At 44.6% G+C, this 20280-nt stretch overlaps 1 protein-coding gene across 10 annotated transcripts in view; it reads right to left on the reverse strand.

Annotated features, from left to right (window-relative positions):
• The window catches only part of CACNA1A (calcium voltage-gated channel subunit alpha1 A), a 401410-nt gene that overhangs the window by 357781 nt on the left and 23349 nt on the right, over window positions 1-20280 (reverse strand). For all 10 annotated transcript variants that reach the window (XM_053290757.1, XM_053290752.1, XM_053290754.1 and 7 more), the window contains exon 2: window positions 14442-14745. In XM_053290757.1, coding sequence (XP_053146732.1) covers window positions 14442-14686 — 245 coding nt within the window. In that variant the 5' untranslated portion in view covers window positions 14687-14745. The remainder of the gene's footprint in view (window positions 1-14441; window positions 14746-20280) is intronic.

The raw sequence follows: 20280 nt of genomic DNA on the forward strand, positions 1-20280 counted from the left end.
CTGAGAACATAAAGACTGCAGACAGCCTGGGAAAAGCAATCTCAAAACGGACTGCTTGAAAAGGGAGGAATAAAGACAGCAGAACAAAAGGAACGGATTTCCAAAACATCAGATTTCAACCATCTTAAGAAGCTGATATGGAAAAGCACATGCATGTGGTGGGGGCGGAGGAGGACGACCCAATATCTAGAGTTTCTCCAAAGTTATTTCAGCCCAAAAGAAAAACAGGAGGGCTAGAAGAAACTGAGGTCAGAACTAGAATTTACAGAAGATGCTTGGTCACTGTAACAACAGCAGTATTACGTTTCAACCTGTTTTCTCCCCTGAGAATAACTGCAAAATTTGTGATGCGGTATCATTGCGTTGAGACTGGAGTTTCCCTGCAGCCCCTTTTCACTTCAGTGGCTGCTGCTTGCAGAGGTGGGGAAACTCACAAGCAGTGACATTTTACTAGAAATCACCAGCGGAGAGGGAAAGAGACAGTAAGGTCATACACACGACCACTGCAGCCCAGCGGGGAGGGGGAGGGGGGAAGGAAAGACCGAACTCCCCTTCCCTCCAGACGATCTCCTGTGTTGTGTGTGGTGCGCTCCTCCCATGCCCACACAATCCACACTACTCTCCGTAGCATGGATCTCTGGAGGCTGGGGAAACAGGTCCCAGCCTTCAGGAATCCCTAAATGCACTACATGAGTGCCGCAGTGTGTTTAGGGATCCCCCATGAGAATCCCCATGCAGCCCAAGCATACACATGAACCTGGCTAAAAGCCAGGTTTAAAAGTTGGGTGAGGCAGGGTGGAAGCATCAGGACTGGGAGCGATCCCGGCACTCCACACGAGCAGTCTAATCCAGGCTGGGCTGCCTTACTTCCTTGGAGAAATCTAAGAACGTTTGGAAACAACTTACACTTCTTTTGGAGGAATGGAAGAAAGACTTTTGGAGGATATTATGAAGAACTCCATACACCAGGGAGGAGTGACTTATATTTAGTAGATGGGAAGTTTATCTCATTTGTGACATAATAATTGTTCACGTATTTCTGAGGAAGCTCATTGTGAAATAAGGACTTATTGCGAAATCTTGTCAAATTAAGTGATTTATGTATATATCAAGTGATTTATGTAAATTAAGTCATTTATTAAGTTACATTTATATGAGTATTGGCATTGGTGTCTTTTGTATGTGTTTATATTTCTTGTATTGGGTGGTATATTTTTTTCTTTGTTACTTTGAGTAGTACCACTCTCCCCTTATATAATTTTTCCAGTCTGGGTTAGGCTGTTCATGAGAAGAGCCTTATGGAGTCACACATGGAGGCTAGTCTCACAAGCAGGGAGCCCAGCCCGGTTTCTGATGCTCATGTGTTGCAACAGGAGCTGCATGGCTTCCGGCAACTAGCCCTCTTAAATGCCCCCCCCCCACTGTTAAACGAGGTTAGCGGAATGCACAAGGTTAGCAGAGTGCACTAACAACAACAACAACTATTTATATACCACTTTTCAACAAAGGTTTCCGAAGCGGTTTACGTAGAGAAATAATAAATAAGTAAGATGGCTCCCTGTCACAATCAAAAAAGAAACATAAAAGTAGACACCAGCAACAGTCACTGGAGGAACAGTGCTGGGGGTGGATAGGGCCAGTTACTCTCCCCCTGCTAAAAAAAAAAAGAGAGAGAGAATTGCCACGTTAAAAAGATGCCTCTTTGCCCAGTTAGCAGGAGTCTCTGTGGTTTTGGTCATGTGTTGCCACAGTGCAGGTCCGTGCATGTAACATGAACAAAAGGATCTCTCCAAACTAGGTGAGTGGGCGACAAAATGGCAAATGAGGTTCGATGTTGGCAAGTGTAAAGTGATGCACATTGGGACAAAAAAACCCAACTTCAAGTATACACTGATGGGATCTGAACTGTCAGTGACTGACCAGGAGAAGGATCTTGGGGTTGTGGTGGACAGCTCATTGAAAGTGTTGACTCAATGTGCAGCAGCTGTGAAAAATTGTCAATTCCATGCTAGGGATTATTAGGAAGGGGATTGAAAATAAAACTGCTGATATTATAATGCTCTTATACAAAACTATGGTGCGGCCACATTTAGAGTACTGTGTACAATTCTGGTCACCACATCTTAAGAAGGACATTGTAGAACTGGAAAAGTTGCAGAAGAGGGCGACCAAGATGATCAGAGGCCTAGAGCATCTTTCTTATGAGGCAAGGCTACAACACCTGGGGCTTTTTTGTTTAGAAAAAAGGCGACTGTGGGGAGACATGATAGAGGTCCATAAAATCATGCATGGTGTGGAGAAAGTGGATAGAGAGAAATTCTTCTCCCTCTCATATAACATTAGAACCAGGGGTCAGCCCATGAAATTGATTGTCAGGAAATTTAGGACCAGCAAACGGAAGTACTTTTTCACACAATGCATAATCAACTTGTGGAATTCTCTGCCACAAGATGTGGTGAAAGCCAACAACTTGGAAGGCTTTAAGAGGGATTTGGATAATTTCATGGAGGAGAGGTCTATCAACGGCTACTAGTTGGAGGGCTATAGGCCACCTCCAGCCTCAAAGGCAGGATGCTGGACTAGATGGGCCTTGGGCCTGATCCAGTAAGGCTGTTCTTATGTTCTAATGAAGGGATTCTGTTAGGAAATAAAAGAGCATTAAATTGGCTAGATGAGCTTAGGAAGTTAGCCACAGATTGGCCTTACATAGTGAGGGATGGAGAGTGAACCCATCTTGCAGGTCCATTCATTCATTCTTAAATACATTTGATTCTATGGGCTTTAGTTTCAGACAACTCTGGAGTAAAATACCCTCAAAAAGAATGATGCTGTAATTAGGATGCCTCAGAATCTAGGATGGGGGTGTGGGGTGGGAGCAAGGGAGGAATCAAGGATCCTGCATCAGATTCTGGAATCCTTGGACTGCTAGGAGAGCTTCCCGAAAAATAGACTAGATTACCCTACACTGGACTTCACTAGGTCTAGGCTGAGATACTGCATGGTAGCTTAGATTGATGATATAATCTTATACTGGACTTGGGCTGTAGCAGATTACAGCCTTGTCTCAGAGCAAGCTCATGTGCAGGGGTGGGAGGGATGCTGAATCATCCCTGCTGAGCAGCCTGGCTAGGCTTCTCCTAAAACTATTCTGTATTATTGGTAAGGTCAAAATGCTAGCACCGCCACGCCTTATGTCTACAGAAACTCTCTGGGCTTGGGGTAGGATAACCAGAAAAAAACTCTCTTAATTTGGCTCTTGGACAAGTACAAGAATCCTCCACGTGCAAGCCTATATGTGATGAGAAAAATGATAGCTGCTGAACATTTGAGGACGTATTTGCACCAGAGAAATCCCCCTTTACGCCCCACTCCCTCTTTAATGAGTTAAAAACCAACTCGGAGAGGCTTGTAAAAAGAAAAGAACTTTTTAAAAAGCAGTTTTATTCAATTACTACAGACTGCTTCCGTTTGAGGCTTTCTCAGCTTTTAGACACAGTTAAGAATACTTAGTATGATTACAAAAATAGGTTGTCTTAATGCACGCTTAAATGTTTACAGAGGCTTTTGCAATGCCCTAAGTGTATTGAGCATAGGCTAGTGCTTCTTATTGTAATTACATTACAGGTAAACAATAATAGAATGGTATCAGGAATATGCAAAAGCACACACATACAAAGAAATATAAGTTCCTAACTCACAGTCTGTCTAAACAAACTGTTCCCTATGCTGAATTCCCTTTTCCTTGAACTCACCCAATTCCTGGTGAGAATCAGGCTTCCTGCAATCCTTTCTTTCAAGGATCTACAGAGTTATTCCATGAGAGAAACCTCCATGGTGGCTTCAACCACAAGGGAGCAAAACTCCATTGCCCCTCACTAAGCCTCTCCACACACGCTTCTCTCCAGCAAAGACTGCCCTTCTTATTCCCAGAATTCCCAGCAATGGCTCTCTAGGTCCCATCCACCTGGTGTACTCCAAGCTGCCCTGGAGTTCACCAGTGTGTCAGTCAAGACAAGTGTTCACTACCTGTTAACTCTTTAGAGAGAGGGAAGGCACATGGGCCCATTTCAGCCTCCTCATCAGATGTGTCAGTAACAGTCAGGCCTTGCCAAGTTTAGGGCAAGACCTGGTTAGCCAAGGACATCCAAAAGAATAATCTGGTAAACCTACATTATTTTCAGACCAGACCAAATGGTCTGGATACAACTATAGAACCTAACCAATACTAGTGAGAGAACAAAAAATGATTGTAAATGCTAAATCCAATAAATATATCAAATCCCAATGTGTTTATTCAGATTGGAATTCACATTTCATCTTCGAATTTTCCAAGGGAAATCCCTAAGCAAATTTATATTTTGCTTAATTGTTCTATTGCCATTTTCCTGTTTCTCTAATATTTCTTGCAATATATGCAATGCACATCAGACAGCACTAGTTCCTTATAAGTTACTAATTATTGAATTATGACTTCCCTTTTAAGCAAATCATTCCACACCACCTGAAGTTGATTAGGGTTTTCAAAAATGAGTGTGGCTTCTTTTCAACTATTCGTTTAAGAAAATGAATTAAGTAGCATCTTCACTTGAAATGCTAGGCATCCATCACAGGGAACCAGGCACCCAGTCTTTCTGCTCACCAATGAGCAAAGTGCTGCACCGATGGCAATTACAATTGCTACCTTACCTGGGTAATTGGGTCCAGAATGAATCCAAAGTATCACATCGCCTTTGTAATGTAACCTTTTCTGATAGCTTTACAAGATATTAAGGTCATTCACATGGCCATTTGCTGGGGAAGGCTGGTGTGTGTGTGTGTGCGGAGAGAGGAACAACACAACTTACCTTCCCCCACATGATCCTCACCATTCCTGGTCTCCGCCAAGCCAAACATCCACATGACCAGTGCACGAGCGATCCTGGAACATTGAGGGGTTGGGGAAAGCAGGCAGCATACTCCCATATCCCACAATGCACCATGCGAGGAGCATAGTGCATTGGGGGATTCCCCACTGCTGGCCCACTCCTTCCCCCTGGCTCTGTGGAAGCTCAGGTTGTTGGCAGCCTGAGCTTCCATACAATCAGGCAGTGAGGCAGGAGGCATGTGCGTGTCCTCCTAAATCACTTTTAGCCCAGGTCTAAAACCCAGGCTACCCAGCGGAGGTGTGTTGGGATCAGGAGCAATCCTGTCAGTTCTCATGATCAGTCCTACCCGGTCTACAGCTCCTGCACTTGGGTAGAACTCTTATGAGAACAACCTCATTGGCTGACATCCATATTAAGTTATTAAATAGTAATACTCAGGAGTTACTCTAAAGGTAAAGTGTGCCGTCATCGAGTGGCTTCTTGTTTGATTACTTATAGAAGATAAGTAATTTCTCTGCAACACTGGGAGTTCCGTTCAGCTTGGAGGTTCCGTTCGGCTGAAAGACCTTCAGTTAGTCTTTAACTGCCGAAGGGGCCGCACAGCCCCTTCGGCAGTAAAATGAAGGCTGGTGCTGCTTTCGCAGCACAGCCCAGGAGCAGCTCTTCCCTGGAAGAGCCACTCCTGGGCTGTGTTGCGAAGGCAGCACCAGTCATTTAGCCGAGCGGCCCCTTCAGGAGCTACTTAGGCTGGGTTCGCAGCACTCAACCAGGAGCAGCTTTTCCCTGCCTTTGCAGGGAAGAGCCGCTCCTGGCTGGCGCTGCGAACGCAGCGCCAGCCTTTGTTTAGCTCCCGAAGGGGCTGCGCGGCCCCCGCTCGGGAGTTAAACTAGTGCCCCCGCGTCTTTGAACCCGCCCCCAGGTTCTTTGAACCCATTCACCCAATGATAGCTCCGCCCCTGATTTTGTGTTAAGTTTGCTTTTATACTTTTAATATGTTGTAAGCCACTTCATGCTGCAAATTGTGGGGAAAGCAGTATAGAACCTTTAAAAAAAACACTGGATGTGCTAAATGCAGTGTTTTGGAAGAAAGTACTCCAGTTGCATGGGGGCAGTAAGGAGACAAATTCCTTCTCTGATGCAATGCCATTCTGTAAGATTGATAACAAGAAGGATTTCCTGGTCTCTTTGCTGGTGTGCTCAGAATATGGGGCCTCATATGAGATTCAGCATATGACCCCTGCTAACTGGTCAAAGGGGCATCTTTTCAAGTGGTGGCTTTCTTATAGTTAGCAGGAGGCTTTTGACACAGGGCTTTTATTTTGAATCCACTCCTGATTGGAGTATGCCAGTCAACATATTTGTGCACCCGGTGGATTTACCCTGAGGTCCCTGCGGGCTAACAGGGACGAGGACAGACAGGACTTTGTTTTTTCCTGAATGGAGGCTGCGAATTCTGGCTTAGCCTGAAGCATGTCTGTTTTTTTAAAAAATCCTCTAGTTTCAGAGGCTTTTGGGAGGCAAACTGAGGCTTCTGTTTGGCCCTGCAGTTTTCTCTGTTATGTTTAGGATGGTCATGCCAGTAAATCAGCATTTCTCAAAACTCGATGAAGGAGAGTTTGACAGCTGTTTGGGGTATGATCTGCTCTAAGTGATTTAAATTGTAAGTGCTGGGGGCAGGGTGTTGTTGCAGATTGGCTGATACTCTGTTGAGGGCGGGGGGAGAAATTCCTGAGTTAAACACAAGCACAGACTGCCCAGAAAGACAAAATGTGTGTCTTGCTATGTTTTACATAGGCGTTAGATATGCAGAATGGATGTAACCTGAACCCTTTGTTGTCTAAGCTGCTTCTATTAGGTGTGTGTGTAGGAGGGTAAACATTATGTGATGAAGGCAGTCACTCACAAAGGCAAGGGTTAAGCATCCTGCTGTTTGATCCAGCTGTTTGGCAACTCGTTATGCTGGTCTTGCACTCTTAGCTGTCAAACTATTTTTAAAAAGCTCTCTCACATCTTCCTCTGTGGTGTGATTTCTGACTGGTTGGAGGGAAAACCCAGACCAGGTAGGTGCGAACGCACAGGAAAAAGATCTGTCGGATTGTGGGGAGGAACCGTTGTTAATTGTCAGTTTAATCCCCCAAAGGAAACATCTTGCAAATCTGCTGCAAAGCAGATTCATTCTTCAGATACCCCAGTCATAAAGCCATGTGTGAATAACCTCCAGGGGAGAACAAATGTTCCTATTCAATCCCACCATAGCATTTCTCCCAGTGGCTGTTGCTGAAGTCTGCCTCCTTGATTTCCTTTTAGACTGTGAGCTCCTTTGGGATAGGGAACTAATTGCCTTCCATAGAAAGCTAGGGAGGGAACTTGGAACCTTCTGCTCTTCCCAGAGTGGCTCCATCCCCTGAGGGGAATATCTTACAGTGCTCACACATCAAGTCTCCCATTCAAATGCAACCAGGGTAGACCCTGCTTAGCTAAGGGGACAAGACATGCTTGCTTCCACAAGACCAGCTCTCCTCTCCTTGATAACAACAGGCCAGGTAGACCTATTAGATGTAAGGAGCTTGTGGCTCTCAGTCCTTTGCATGTGGTGGTCAGCTATTAGAAAAAACATGTTCTCATCAGTGCTCAGAAGACCCACCCTACTCTCTAAGCCCTGACTGGTTAGGAATAGCCAGAGAACACAAAGGGCCTTTCTACTCTCTTGAGTCCCTGTTGGTGAAGGAGACTTACTAACATGGATACTGTTCCCCTGGTACAAAAGAAGCTGGCCCTGATCAATTCCTGCTCAAAGGGCCTGGGAATCTACTGGCCCATGTGGGTTCTTTTGAGTCTACTGTAGAGGATTCTCCTCATCTGAGCTAGAAGCTCCAGGTTAATATTGACATTGGCGCTCCCCAACGCCCCCACACTCCCTCATTTTCTTTCCAAGCCATTTCCTTTTTTTCTGCCTCTAAGAAATCCCAGCTTGTTGCCTTGGAAACGCTGATACCTCTAGCAGAAGTCTATCGTTTTTTACTGAGGGCTCAGCCGGCTTGCCTGGGGGTGGGGAGGCTCGGGATTGAGGGAAAGGGACACCCCGTTGCTGGGGAGTGAGACAAAAAAAAATTGCTGTAGCATAGGACTCAGCTGGCATGGGAACAAGCTGCAGTGGAACCGTTCTGAGGCTGTGATGCAGTTGGCACGCCATAGCCACGTACAGGGCTGAATTGCGTAATGTGTGGGTGGGAATACACAAGGAACATGGATGGCAGTTTAGCAGAGGGTGCTTTTCTTTCTGTTCTCTGCTTAGTACTTTAGCATGGGGATTCCCTGAACACTGTCCCACACAGATCTGAAAGGGATAGTGCTGTTCAAATCTAAAAATCACAGCCTGCGGGAAAGTAAAACATCTGGGCAGCTGAAGTTAGAATGAGCTGGAGATCCAATCACATAACACATTGAGGTAGTTAAGGTGTTTGGGGAGCCTGAGCTCGATGGCTCTATCTGCAGGAGATTCTCCTCACTTCCCATTTGTGTGAAATGCACAAGCATTTCAAGAACAGGGCCAGCCGCCCCATTATGTTTTTCTGCCTGAATCAGAGTGCCAAATGGTGCCATCTCCCTCCCCTCCCTTTTTTCATATTAAAATATACTCCCAATTCCTTCCTTCCTTGCTCTATTGGAAAAGGAAGGAAGGGGAAGAGGAAGAGAAGCATGGGGTCATTCTGCCTTCCTCTCCAGGCCACTCATGGAGAGAGTACTGGGTGATCTTCTCAAGGCTGCCCTTGAGAAGTGGTCCATATCACCCTGCTTCATGGATCATCATCATTCTTATTGTTGTTGTTATTATTAATTAATTAATTTTGAGAATATTTATACACACTGTTCCCCAACAAAAATATCCTCAAAGCGAATTATGTTGGATGCATTTACGCAATTGCTGTCCAGGAAGATCTGCTATTTGTTGTTGCCAGCAAAGAAATGTTCTCTTTGCCTGGAGGGATAGAAGAAGGTGCTAACATGGGAAGCCCCCTTTCTTGCCACGAATGCTATACTCACAGGATTCTTTATTCCTGCTGCCAGCAGGTTTTCTACTGGTAGCAGAGAGAACTTCCCTGTTTTTTTAAAAAATATTAATTATTATCAGCTTGATTGTTGTTGTTATGGTTATTAATATTAATAATATACATACACCATTTCCCAACAAAAACAGGTTCAAAGTAATTTATGTAGGCTGCATTTACATAATTGCAAGGATCCTGGTTAATACATTAATCAGGATTAGTGAGGATAGCGGAGCTGATTGTGAGGACCCAGAATTCCAGGGCAATTCTGGTCAAACTGCTCTGGTTAACCAGCATTTAACTAGGCTAGATAACTAGGAGGATTCAAGTTTGAACAGGGTTGCCCTGAAATTTTGGGTTCTCACTATCAGCTCCATGGGTTTCACTAATCCTAACTGACTTTTTAACCACGATCCTTGTGATTGTGTGAACGCAGCCATAGCAAAACTAATGAGAAGCTTGTCTTGTGGTAGCAAGCATGATTTGTCCCCTTAGCTAAGCATGGTCTGCCCTGGTTGCATATGAATGGGAGACTTGATGTGTGAGAACTGTAAGATATTCCACTTAGGGGATGGAGCTGCTCTGGCAAGAGCAGAATTTCCAAGATAGGGCTGAGAGAGATTCCTGCCTGCAACCGTGGAGAAGCCGCTGCCAATCTGTGTAGACAATACTGAGCTAGATATGGTCTGACAGTATCTGGCAGACTCCTATGTTCCTATCCCATATTCCAGGCACTGATCTGTAGTATTCCTGTAATCAGTGGAATCCATGGGATAAGTTATCCCATGGGATAACTTCCAGTGGAATCCATGGGATAAGGGTTCTTCTCTGCTTCTGGATGGGCAGATTATGTGCTGAAGCTCAACATACTCCTCCACTCAGTCTGACAGACTTCAGAAAATTAGCAATGAATACTCCCAATAAAATTGATGAAAGTAAACTTGTCTTATTAATTTCAGTAAGTCCAAATCCAGACAGAAGCCAGATTGAAATGGGTCACGCTGCATCATCCAAGATCCTCTGCAACTGAGACAGCACCATGTACACTATCACTTTGTCCAAGAAGGTGAGATTGGAAACCAGCCTATAATTACGAGGTTGGAGGGGGTCAGGGAGAGGTTCATTTCATCATATAACCTGCAGCGCAGCATTATTGTGGGACATTGTTTGTTTGTTTGTTTAAAAAACATCAGCAATCATTTTTCTTTGTATCAGCAGTGTCCTGCAATATAATGTTTCTTGATAAAAAGGCATGCTGCATTCCAGACTAAAGTCGAGTAGTATGGGCGTGCATGTACAGGAGAGTGATTTTTGCCAGTCTCCCCTTCCTTCTGAAGCACTCTGCCATCTGAAAATATGTCCCTGCGTGTTGCATGATCCCAGGAGCGGAGGGAGGCTGGTGGCAGCCCCCTGGCCCCACCCCACCACGTCTGATGCCAGATGCAGGGGCCTGGCTAGCCACGCCCCTGCATCTGACATCAGACACGGGGGCGTGGTCTACCTTCCAAACGGGGCCACATGGCCCCGTTTGGAAAGGAGATCGGCCCGCGCTGCATTGGGCAGCATGGGCCAGAGCAACTCTCCCTGCCTTAAAGGCAGGGAGAGCCATTTCATCCGCGCTGCCAATGCAGTGCGGGCCGATCTCTCTCCTAAATGGGGCCGTGCGGCCCTGTTTGGGAGAGAGATCGATTGGCCCTGCTGCGTTGGCCACGAGACCAGGAGCGGCTCTCCCTGCTTTTAAGGCAGGAAGAGTCACTCCGGCTGTGCTGCCAATGCAGCACAGGCCTGGAACCAAAATAACACCCACACGTCTGACATCAGATGTGGGGGGCGTGTCTGGGGCCACGCTTGCAGCCCCTGATTGGTGGCAGCCCGAGTTCTTTGAACCCGTTCACCCAATGGTGGCTCCGGCCCTGCATGATCTTCAGGGAAATATTTTCAGATAGCACAGAGCACTTCAGAGGGATGGGGAGATCCGTTAAAATCACCACTGCCCACATACCTTTAGCACATAACGCAGCATGCTGCGCACACCAGGGGCGTAGCAAGATTGGAGTGGGCCTAGAGCCAAAATTTTAAAATGCTCCCCCCCCCCAATTGAAGCTCAGCTCATTAAGTAAATAAGTCTTACATGAGGCTGAATAGTGGTAACAAAAAGCAGAGTAAAATCTATCTCTCTATCTATCTCTCCTATGTGCCACAATAAAATATCATCCTAAATTATTTTTTTAAAGGTTTTGTAAATTGTGGACGAAGCAAGTCATTTAATGGTACTAGGGAAAGACATGCTGTTCTGGTAGCTCCAGGTCTTAACACTCACATCAGTTTCGGAGGATGAATACAGCTGAAGGAAGCACAGGCGGGTGCGCAGCTGGGGGAGTCAATCATGTGACTTGCCTCTGCCCCCCCCCAGGGCAGTGGGCCCTCAGACAACTGTCTCCCCTTGCCCTATTATAGTTACGCACCTGGCACACACGCTGTGTTAGTCTGCATGTCAGCCACTGATTATTTTGGTAAAAAAGAAAAAACAAATAGCAACAAATGGGGTGGAGTCTCAAGCAGAACTCTTGTTCATTGACATTTGTTCTATGCATTTGTTCTGGAATAAATTGAAATAAAGACAAATGAGGCTCATTTGTATCCATTTCTATTCAGTTCAAAAATGCCTGCACATACCTCACAGGTATAGGCTCAGGAGGATTCCTTAATACAGCCCTGGGAACATTATCTAATCTCTCTCTTGACTAAACAGCAGGACTTTTCCACATGACTTGGAAACATTTTTATTGTTGCTTTTATGCAGTCTTAAATTATTGTTTTAGACTTTTAAAATTGGATTTATTTATACTTGGGAAAATATAAATACTTTCTTTACAAGTATTTTACAAATACTACTTTACAAAGCCACCTTGTCAACATTTTTGTTGAAAAGTGGTCTAAGAACATTGTAAATAATGTAACAAACAACATATTGTGCAAATAATGTGCTAATGTGCAACAGTCTGCAAATCCCTTTTGGAGGATAAAAGTGTCTACACATACTGGAGGGACATGTGTATAACCACATTGCTTCTTGGGTGAGTTTTTCCTAGATCTGTCTGGATGAATGTTTCAGCACAAGAGAGGGGAAATGCAAACCTTAAGAGTATTAAAGTATAAAATACATCAAATCAAAGGCTCTCAAAGTATTGTTTATATGTAGGGAGAGGAGGGATAAAAGTGAAACAGATGGTGATATTTGTTTTTAAAAACCTGGATGAGCATTCCTGTATTGGAAGTGAGCTGAACTACCATGGGGAGAGAACATGCATAGCCTCCAAATCCTTAAAAAACTGGGAAACAAGGTTCAGAAGATGGCAAAGTAAGCCGAGTTACTTGTTCCCATTCTCATTAATGGCAATATCAAATAAGTTCATTCCCTTAAAATTTGCACAATTACAGATGCAAATGTAACTGTAAATGGTTGCATTTTTTTGGTTGAAAAGCAGTATATAAATAATAAACATCGGTGCCTGCAACAATTAGTAAGAAGCTGCTACATGGCTTTGTGAGGTCACAGCCATTATTTAGGTTTGTTATCATTACAGAATAATTGAGAGGGTGGTGGCCTCCCAGCTCCAGACAGTCTTGGAGGAAACTGATTATCTTGACCCATTTCAAACTGGCTTTCAGGCTGGCTATGGGGCAGAGACTGCCTTGGTCGGCCTGATGACTGATCTCCAATTGGGAATTGACAGAGGAATTGTGACTCTGTTGATCCTTTTGGACCTCTCGGTGGTTTTCGATACTATCGACCATAGTATCCTTCCAGAGTGTCTGAGGGGGTTTGGAGAGGGAGGCACTGGTTTGCAGTGGTTCCGCTCCTACCTCTCTGGCAGGTTCCAGATGGTGTCCCTTGGAGACTGCTTTTCTTCAAAAGTTGAACTTTTGTATGGTGTGCCTCAGGGCTCCATATTGTCTCCAATGTTGTTTAACATCTACATGAAACCACTGGGAAAGATCATCAGGAGTTTTGGTGCAGGGTGCTATCAGTATGCTGATGACACCCAAATCTATTTCTCCATGTCAGCATCATCAGGAGAGGACATAAACTCCCTAAATGCCTGCCTGGAGTCGGTGATGGGCTGGATGAGGGATAACAAACTGAGACTGACTCCAGATAAGACAAAGTACTCATTGTGTGGGGTCGAAACCCGAGAGACAATTTTGATCTGCCTGTTCTGGATGGGGTCACGCTTCCCCAGAAGGAACAGGTACGCTGTCTAGGGGTGCTTCTGGATCCAAGCCTCTCCCTTGTGTCCCAGGTTGAGGCAGTGGCCAGAATTGCCTTCAATCAGCTTCGGCTGATACGCCAGCTGTGTCTGTTTCTTGAGATGAATGACCTCAAAAGAGTGGTACATCTGCTGGCAACCTCCAGACTGGATTACTGCAATGCGCTCTATGTGGGGCTGCCCTTGTATGTAGTCTGGAAACTACAGTTGATCCAGAATGTGGCAGCCAGGTTGGTCTCTGGGTCATCTCGGAGAGACCATATCACTCCCATATTGACAGAGCTACACTGGCTGCCGATATGTTTCCAGGCAAAATACAAGGTGTTGATTATAACCTATAAGGCCCTAAATGGCTTGGGTCCTGGGTATTTAAGAGAATGTCTTCTTCGTCATGAACCCCACCGCCCAATGAGATAATCAAGAGAGGTTTGTCTGCATTTGCCACTGGCTCGTCTGGTGGCCACTCAGGGACGGGCCTTCTCCGTTGCTGCCCCAAGGCTTTGGAATGTGCTCCCTAGTGAAATAAGAGCCTCCCCATCCCTGACAGCTTTTAAAAAGTCTTTAAAGACGCATCTGTTCACCCAGGCTTTTAATTAATATTGTTTTAATGGTTTTAATGCTGTTTTAAAATATTGTTTTTAACATTTTAAATTGTTGTGTTTTAAACTTTTTGTTTTTGTTTTAACTAATGTTTTACTTTCTGTTTTTATTTTGTTGTATACTGCCCAGAGACGTAAGTTTTGGGCGGTATAAAAATACGTTAAACAAACAAACAAATAAATATTAAAAACACCACACACACACACACACACACAGAGGCGGGATTTAGTTCCTGACAATACCAAAGCCAGGTCAACCCACTAGAAATCTTGGAGCATTGAGACACCAGCAACAAAGAAAATAATGAAGAACAGTCTAGCTTTTAGGACAAGGCTGAACAGGCAGTTAGAAAACCTGACCATTCTTCAGGTGCTGCTGAGCACCTGCTCCAATTGCCAGGGGATATCATCAGAACTGGGAAGGGCTGTAGGTACAGAATGAAGAATGAAGCCAAGTATAAGTGGATGACCAGGGTAATGTGGGGATGGGAAGGATTGTGAAGCAAAGCATTGGAAGGGCAGGGCGAATGTGTTCGTAAAGGAAACCCTGGGAGGCTGTTCTCTTCCATCTTGACACATGGCTAGAGGGAGCTCCACAGTAGTGGAAAAGAGGCATCAGCTACTGATGAGACCCAAGAGAAATTTGCGCATACTCACTCCCACTCCTTGCGTTGTGCCTGGGGTGTGTTGTGGATCTTGTGGGCCTGATGTGCCATGATGATATCACGGTGATCCACCACACCACCCCGCCGTTTGTATGAGAGAGGCTCCTGGCCCATATAGTGGTACCAGCCACCAAGGAAAGGGTACTCGGGGCTAGTAGGCCCACGCCCATCATGTACTGCTTCATAGTAGCTGGGAGGGGACAACAGGGATGATCGGACCACAGCACGCCTCGCCATCCATGGGAGTTGGACAGAGACCCCAGAGGTTTCTGCCAGGCTGGTTGCCAGAGGGGTAGCTGTGGAGAGAGAAAAAATGCAAAGAATAAATAGTGGAACAGGTTAACTAGACAAAGCTGTTGCCTAGTGACACAGCAGTACAGATTTTCTCCTCCTCCTCCAAACTGGTCCACTCTTTACAATCCCACCCAGTCTCTGATTGCCCAGATTGTGAAACAATAATATTTTATCCTTTAATAAAACAGGAGCATCGCTGGTCAAAGGTTTGTATGTAGGTTTGCAAGCAATCTAAAACAATAGATTAGGGAGGTGCAACTCTCACCTTGCCAATTGCTTTAATAAAATTTCGGACACTGCTATGAGGTCTAAGTTGTGTATTATATAAGAACTTGAGAACACAAAACAAATTTATACCGAAATGGACAGTGCTTGAGCTACTCTGGAATGATACATTTCAATATTAAAACATATGCCCTTGATCCAAGGTGAATGTTCCTCATTGTGTCTTGTATCAGCTTAAAATTCATATGTTGTAGGCTATGTATGTTTTGAATAAAGAAAACAATAGTTTAGGGAGGTATGAATGAATGAGGTTGGTCTTAGCAGGCAGTGTTTGTTTTGTATATGGGAGTGGCACCATCTTTGCCTTCCTCAACCAGGCCAGAGTCCTGGCACTGGGCAGTGTTAGTCTCTGAATATCTCATAGGAGGGAAAAGGAGGCTGAAGGGAGGTTAGAATGAACAGGCTGAGAGGACTCCTGGATTTTGTCTTTAGAGGAGGATAGCAGTTGGATTCTGGTTCTTTTCCTGGTTTGTTTTATACCCCTTGGGAGATTTTGTACAGCGACTAAAAATAAACAAAAGATAATGAGGCCTCGAGAGGATGTCTAGTGCCAGCACAAACACAACATCAGGCCCCAAACATTCCTCTTAATTTCATATGCTGTTTTTTAAAAAACCACCACCACACTACCCAGCCCCAAACGGCACACCACCACCTCCCTCAGGCACTGCAGAACCTGTCATAATCATTTGTCTGGATAGGTACTGGCCACTAGAGGACACTCTTACCACCAAAAAACATCAACAACACTAGAAGGAGAGGAAGGGAAATACACTTTTCAGAGAAAACGAATCAAGTAAACAGCAATGTATCTGCAAATCTCAAGCAAAACAGCATGACTTCCTGAAGAACATACCTCTCTCACAGCATTTAGGATCTAAGGTGTCTCCTGGGGAAGCACTTGTCCCCATTCACCCTCCTAGCTGGTGTGCTTCTAGCTCTGAAAGAAAAGGTCTGCCTCAAGATAGCACATAATAAGGCTGTGCACAACCTAGGCTAGGGCAACCAAGAAGCCCAACCTAGGCTAGGGCGGTCCAACCTGGGTTGGACTGCTTGTATGCAGTGATCAAGGCTGATCCTGGCGCAGCCTCCGCCACAACCCTACTTTTAACTCCAGCCCTTAACCGGGGTTAGAGGGTTGTATGTGTGCTCAGGCTGCACACAGCCCTATGCTCTAAGAGCCCGACTTACGGGGAAATCTCCCAATGCAGCACATTCATTGCACGGTGCATTGTGGGATAACTGGAGACCAGGACTTATTTTCCCAGCCTCTAGTCTGCCATGCAGCTCGCAGCAGTGCCCACTGAGTCGATGTGTGGACCACATGGCTCAGTTACTCCATGGATCATCTGGGGGGAAGGTATGTCCAACTCTGCCTTCCCCCTCACCCGCCCTTGCTGCCGCTGCCATGGTTGTGAAAGACCTCCTGCCTAGCCCCTCAGAGGTTTCCCAGACTGTCTGACAGATTTTCACACTTTTGCATTCAGTGGCAGAACTAGAAGAAAAATTGTGGGGAGCGGGGCACAGAAAGGGCAAAGTGCATTTCTGGGTGGGCAAGTTGTGTCTCATAAGTTATACTTCAGAAAAAGAAATGGGTGAGGTGTGGGCAGGGGCGGATTAAGCTCTGTCGCCAGTAGGCAGCCAAAGATTACCGCCCTAGCGGTAAGGGAGGAAGGAGGGGTAGAGTTTAAATCAAATCAGTTTTTTTAAAGGCAGTGGGTTGTGGCAAGACAAATTTGTGGGCACGCAGAGAGGGCGGTGATACCCCATCTAACCCAAGCCCACCCACCTCCCTTTCGTGCGCAGAAAGGTCCCAAACCGTGCAATTGCATTCATTTGGAAGGTGGGCGGACTTGGGTTAGATGGGGTATCATCACCCTCTCTGCACACCCGCAAATTCGTCTTGCCCTGATCTGCCACTGTCATAATTTGGGAGGCAGGCAAGTGCGAGGGAACTCTACTGCCGTGCTCCAGCACTGAGGCAGTTTAAAAAAATTTTTTAAAATAATTTCATTGAACAAAATTTGCCGCTGGGGCAATTTTGTTGCCATAGGCAGTCGCCACTACTGCCACTTTCTTAATCCGCCAGTCGGTGGGGGAGCAAATTACTTGTTTGTGGGGCACTTGCCCACCCTTGCCCACCCCTCTGAAGCCATCCTTGGTTTATCTTATAACCCTTCTCAAATTTAGTTCAGTCTCCTGCTTCTTTTCATGGTTTTCATTTTCCCACTAGTTTCCTGAGTCCCACTTCAGCACAAGCCAGTGTTCTGAAATAACAGTTAAAGTAAAATATTTCTACATTCCTATTCTCCAAAAATTGTGGGTACTCTGTAGTAATTCACTTCTCTCCCCTCACCAACTTCCTTCACTCCTTAGGATTTTCCAACCAATTTTCTTTCTCTCTTCAGAATTGTTTGACAACTTCCCTCCCATATAGTAGCTGGGAAAGGGTGACAGGGGTGATCAGACCATAGCAGAAGCAAGGTTTGGCACAGACTCCAAAGGTGCTTCCTCCACATACTTCCATCTCCTAGGTGCTTTTCAGATTACATGGTAATACAGCAGTAGTTTACTTTGGCTTGGCAGAATCGTATTGAAACCGTAAATAAAGGATGTTGTGCAAAGCCACCAGCAGGGGGAGCAGTCTTTTCTATACTTTACAATGGGAAAATACAGCTTTTTTAAAAAAGTGTTGTAGGATAGTAACACAGCAATAAAGCCCCAAAGAAGGCATCTGAAATGTGAATGGCACCTTGCTGACAGTGCAGGGACTGTGATATTGATACACAAGCAATACAGAAGCACACTTACTGGACACATAGTGACACTGTTGTAGTGTCCAGCCCTGGAGATCCACAGACCTCTGTTCTTAGCCCTTTTCTATCTCCGCTGTTCCCAGGGGGAAAAACCTACTATATCAAAATACATGCCCAAATTCTTCATGCCCTAAAAAAAACTCCACATCTTTTGTCTCACCCTCAACCTTTTCCAAGGACATGATCAAAGTCTCCTTTAACTTCAATCAGTTGCCAACACCTGCCGCCACAATATTATACTATATTATTTATTTACACAGTCAGACAGGTGTTATTGACTGGTTTGTTTTATCCAGACATTGAGTCCTTCCCAAAGACCTGGGATGGCTGAATTTTATTGTCAATGTTGTTGCTGTTGTTATAGATATCATCGCAGAATATAGGCTGTTCCCAGTAAAGTTGCTTTTTGTAATTGGCTGATGGTGATTTCTGTGGCCCCTATGGTGTTGAGGTGCTCTTTGAGGTCTTTTGGAATTGCACCTAGGGCGCCAATGACCACTGGGATTATTTTGGTCTTTTTCTGCCACAGCCTTTCAATTTCAATTTGTAGATCTTTGTATTTTGTGATTTTTTCTATTTCCTTTTCTTCTGTTCTGCTATCCCCTGGTATTGCTATGTCGATTATTTTAACTTGTTTTTCTTTCTTCTTGACTACAGTTATATCTGGTGTATTGTGTGGCAGATGTTTGTCTGTTTGTAGTCAGAAGTCCCATAATATTTTTACATCTTCATTTTCTACCACTTTTTCAATTTTATGGCCCCACCAATCTTTGGCTACAGATAGCTTGTATTTTTTGCAGATGTTCCAGTGTATCATCCCTGCTACCTTGTCATGCCTTTGTTTGTAGTCAGTCTGTGCGATCTTTTTACAACAGCTGATTAGGTGGTCCACAGTTTCATCTGCTTCTTTGCAAAGGCGGCACTTGCTGTTTGTTGTGGATTTTTTGACTTTTGCTTTTCTTGTGCAGCCAGTATTAAACCCTCTGTTGCTTTCTTCAAGTTGCCATTCTTAAGCCATTGCCAGGTCTTGGTGATGTCTGATTTTCCACTTATATTGTGCAAATATTGACCATGCAGTGGCTTATTTTTCCATTTTTCTGCTCGGTTCTTGAATTGTTCTTTCTTGTAAGCCTGCTTTGTTTCATTGGTGTTTAATAGTTTCGCGTTATTGACCATTTGAAGTGCATCTTCTTCACTGTCCTTGATATATTCTTCAAGGCCTCTTTTCTCCTCCTGTACTGTTTGATGGACTTGCAGCATTCCTCTTCCACCTGAGCTGCGAGGGAAGTAGAGCCTATCTACATCACTGCGGGGGTGCAGAGCATGATTGATGGTCATGATTTCCCTGGTCTTACGATCTAGCGTCTCTAGCTCTGCCTGGGTCCAGTCTATTATTCCTGCAGTGTATCTGATAACAGGTATAGCCCAGGTGTTTATGGCTTGTATGGTGTTCCCGCCATTGAGTTTGGACTTGAGGATTTTTCTAACTCTCTTGATGTATTCACTTCCAATTTTTCTTTTAACTTCAGTGTGTGCAATGTTATCAGCCTGGAGAATGCCCAAGTATTTGTAAGGTTCTTTCTCTTCCAGGTTCTTGATGTTGCTTCCATTGGGCAGTTCTATTCCTTCTGTTTTTCTTATTTTTCCTCTGTTCATTATTAATGCAGCACACTTGTCTAGTCCAAACTCCATTGCTATATTACTACTGAATATACGGACAGTGTTTAGCAGTGATTCGATTTCTGACTGGGACTTTCCATACAACTTCAGATCGTCCATGTACAGCAGATGGTTTACAACTTGATGTTTTAGATGTTTGGTATCCGAGGCCTGTTTTGTTTAGTATTTGTGAAAGTGGGGTCATGGCGATTACAAACAACAGAGGGGATAGTGAGTCCCCTTGGAAAATGCCTCTTCTAATTCTAACCTGTCCAAGCGTCTCGCCATTGATTGTTAACTGTGTACTCCACATGCTCATTGCTTTTTTTATAAATATCTGAATGTTTTTGCTGACACCAGTTATTAATAATAATTATTATTATTATTATTTTACATTTATATCCCGCTCTTCCTCCCTTTTCCACTTTCTTCCTAATGATCCAAATGCTAGGTCATGTTCTCGTCTCTCCTGTAGAGATTTTTCCATAGACGTTGTCTCAGTTCTTTGTATGGGGCATGCTTCTCTATTTGAATGTATCTATCTACTGGCTCGAGGGTGGCGTCACAGTGTTTGTTTGTCTTCTCCTTATTTGTTGCCTAGAATTCAAACTGAGAGGTTCACCCTCTCTCTGTACAAGAGACTGTTTGTTTATTGTTTTCTTAGCCTAACTAACTTATTAAAAGGTAAAGTGTGCCAGCAAGTCGATTTTGACTCCTGGCACCCACAGAGCCCTGTGGTTTAGGGATGTGCAAAAAATTTCAAGCACAGAACGATCT

The sequence above is a fragment of the Hemicordylus capensis genome, chromosome 2 (genome assembly GCF_027244095.1).
Source record: "Hemicordylus capensis ecotype Gifberg chromosome 2, rHemCap1.1.pri, whole genome shotgun sequence".
Taxonomy (NCBI): domain Eukaryota; kingdom Metazoa; phylum Chordata; class Lepidosauria; order Squamata; family Cordylidae; genus Hemicordylus; species Hemicordylus capensis.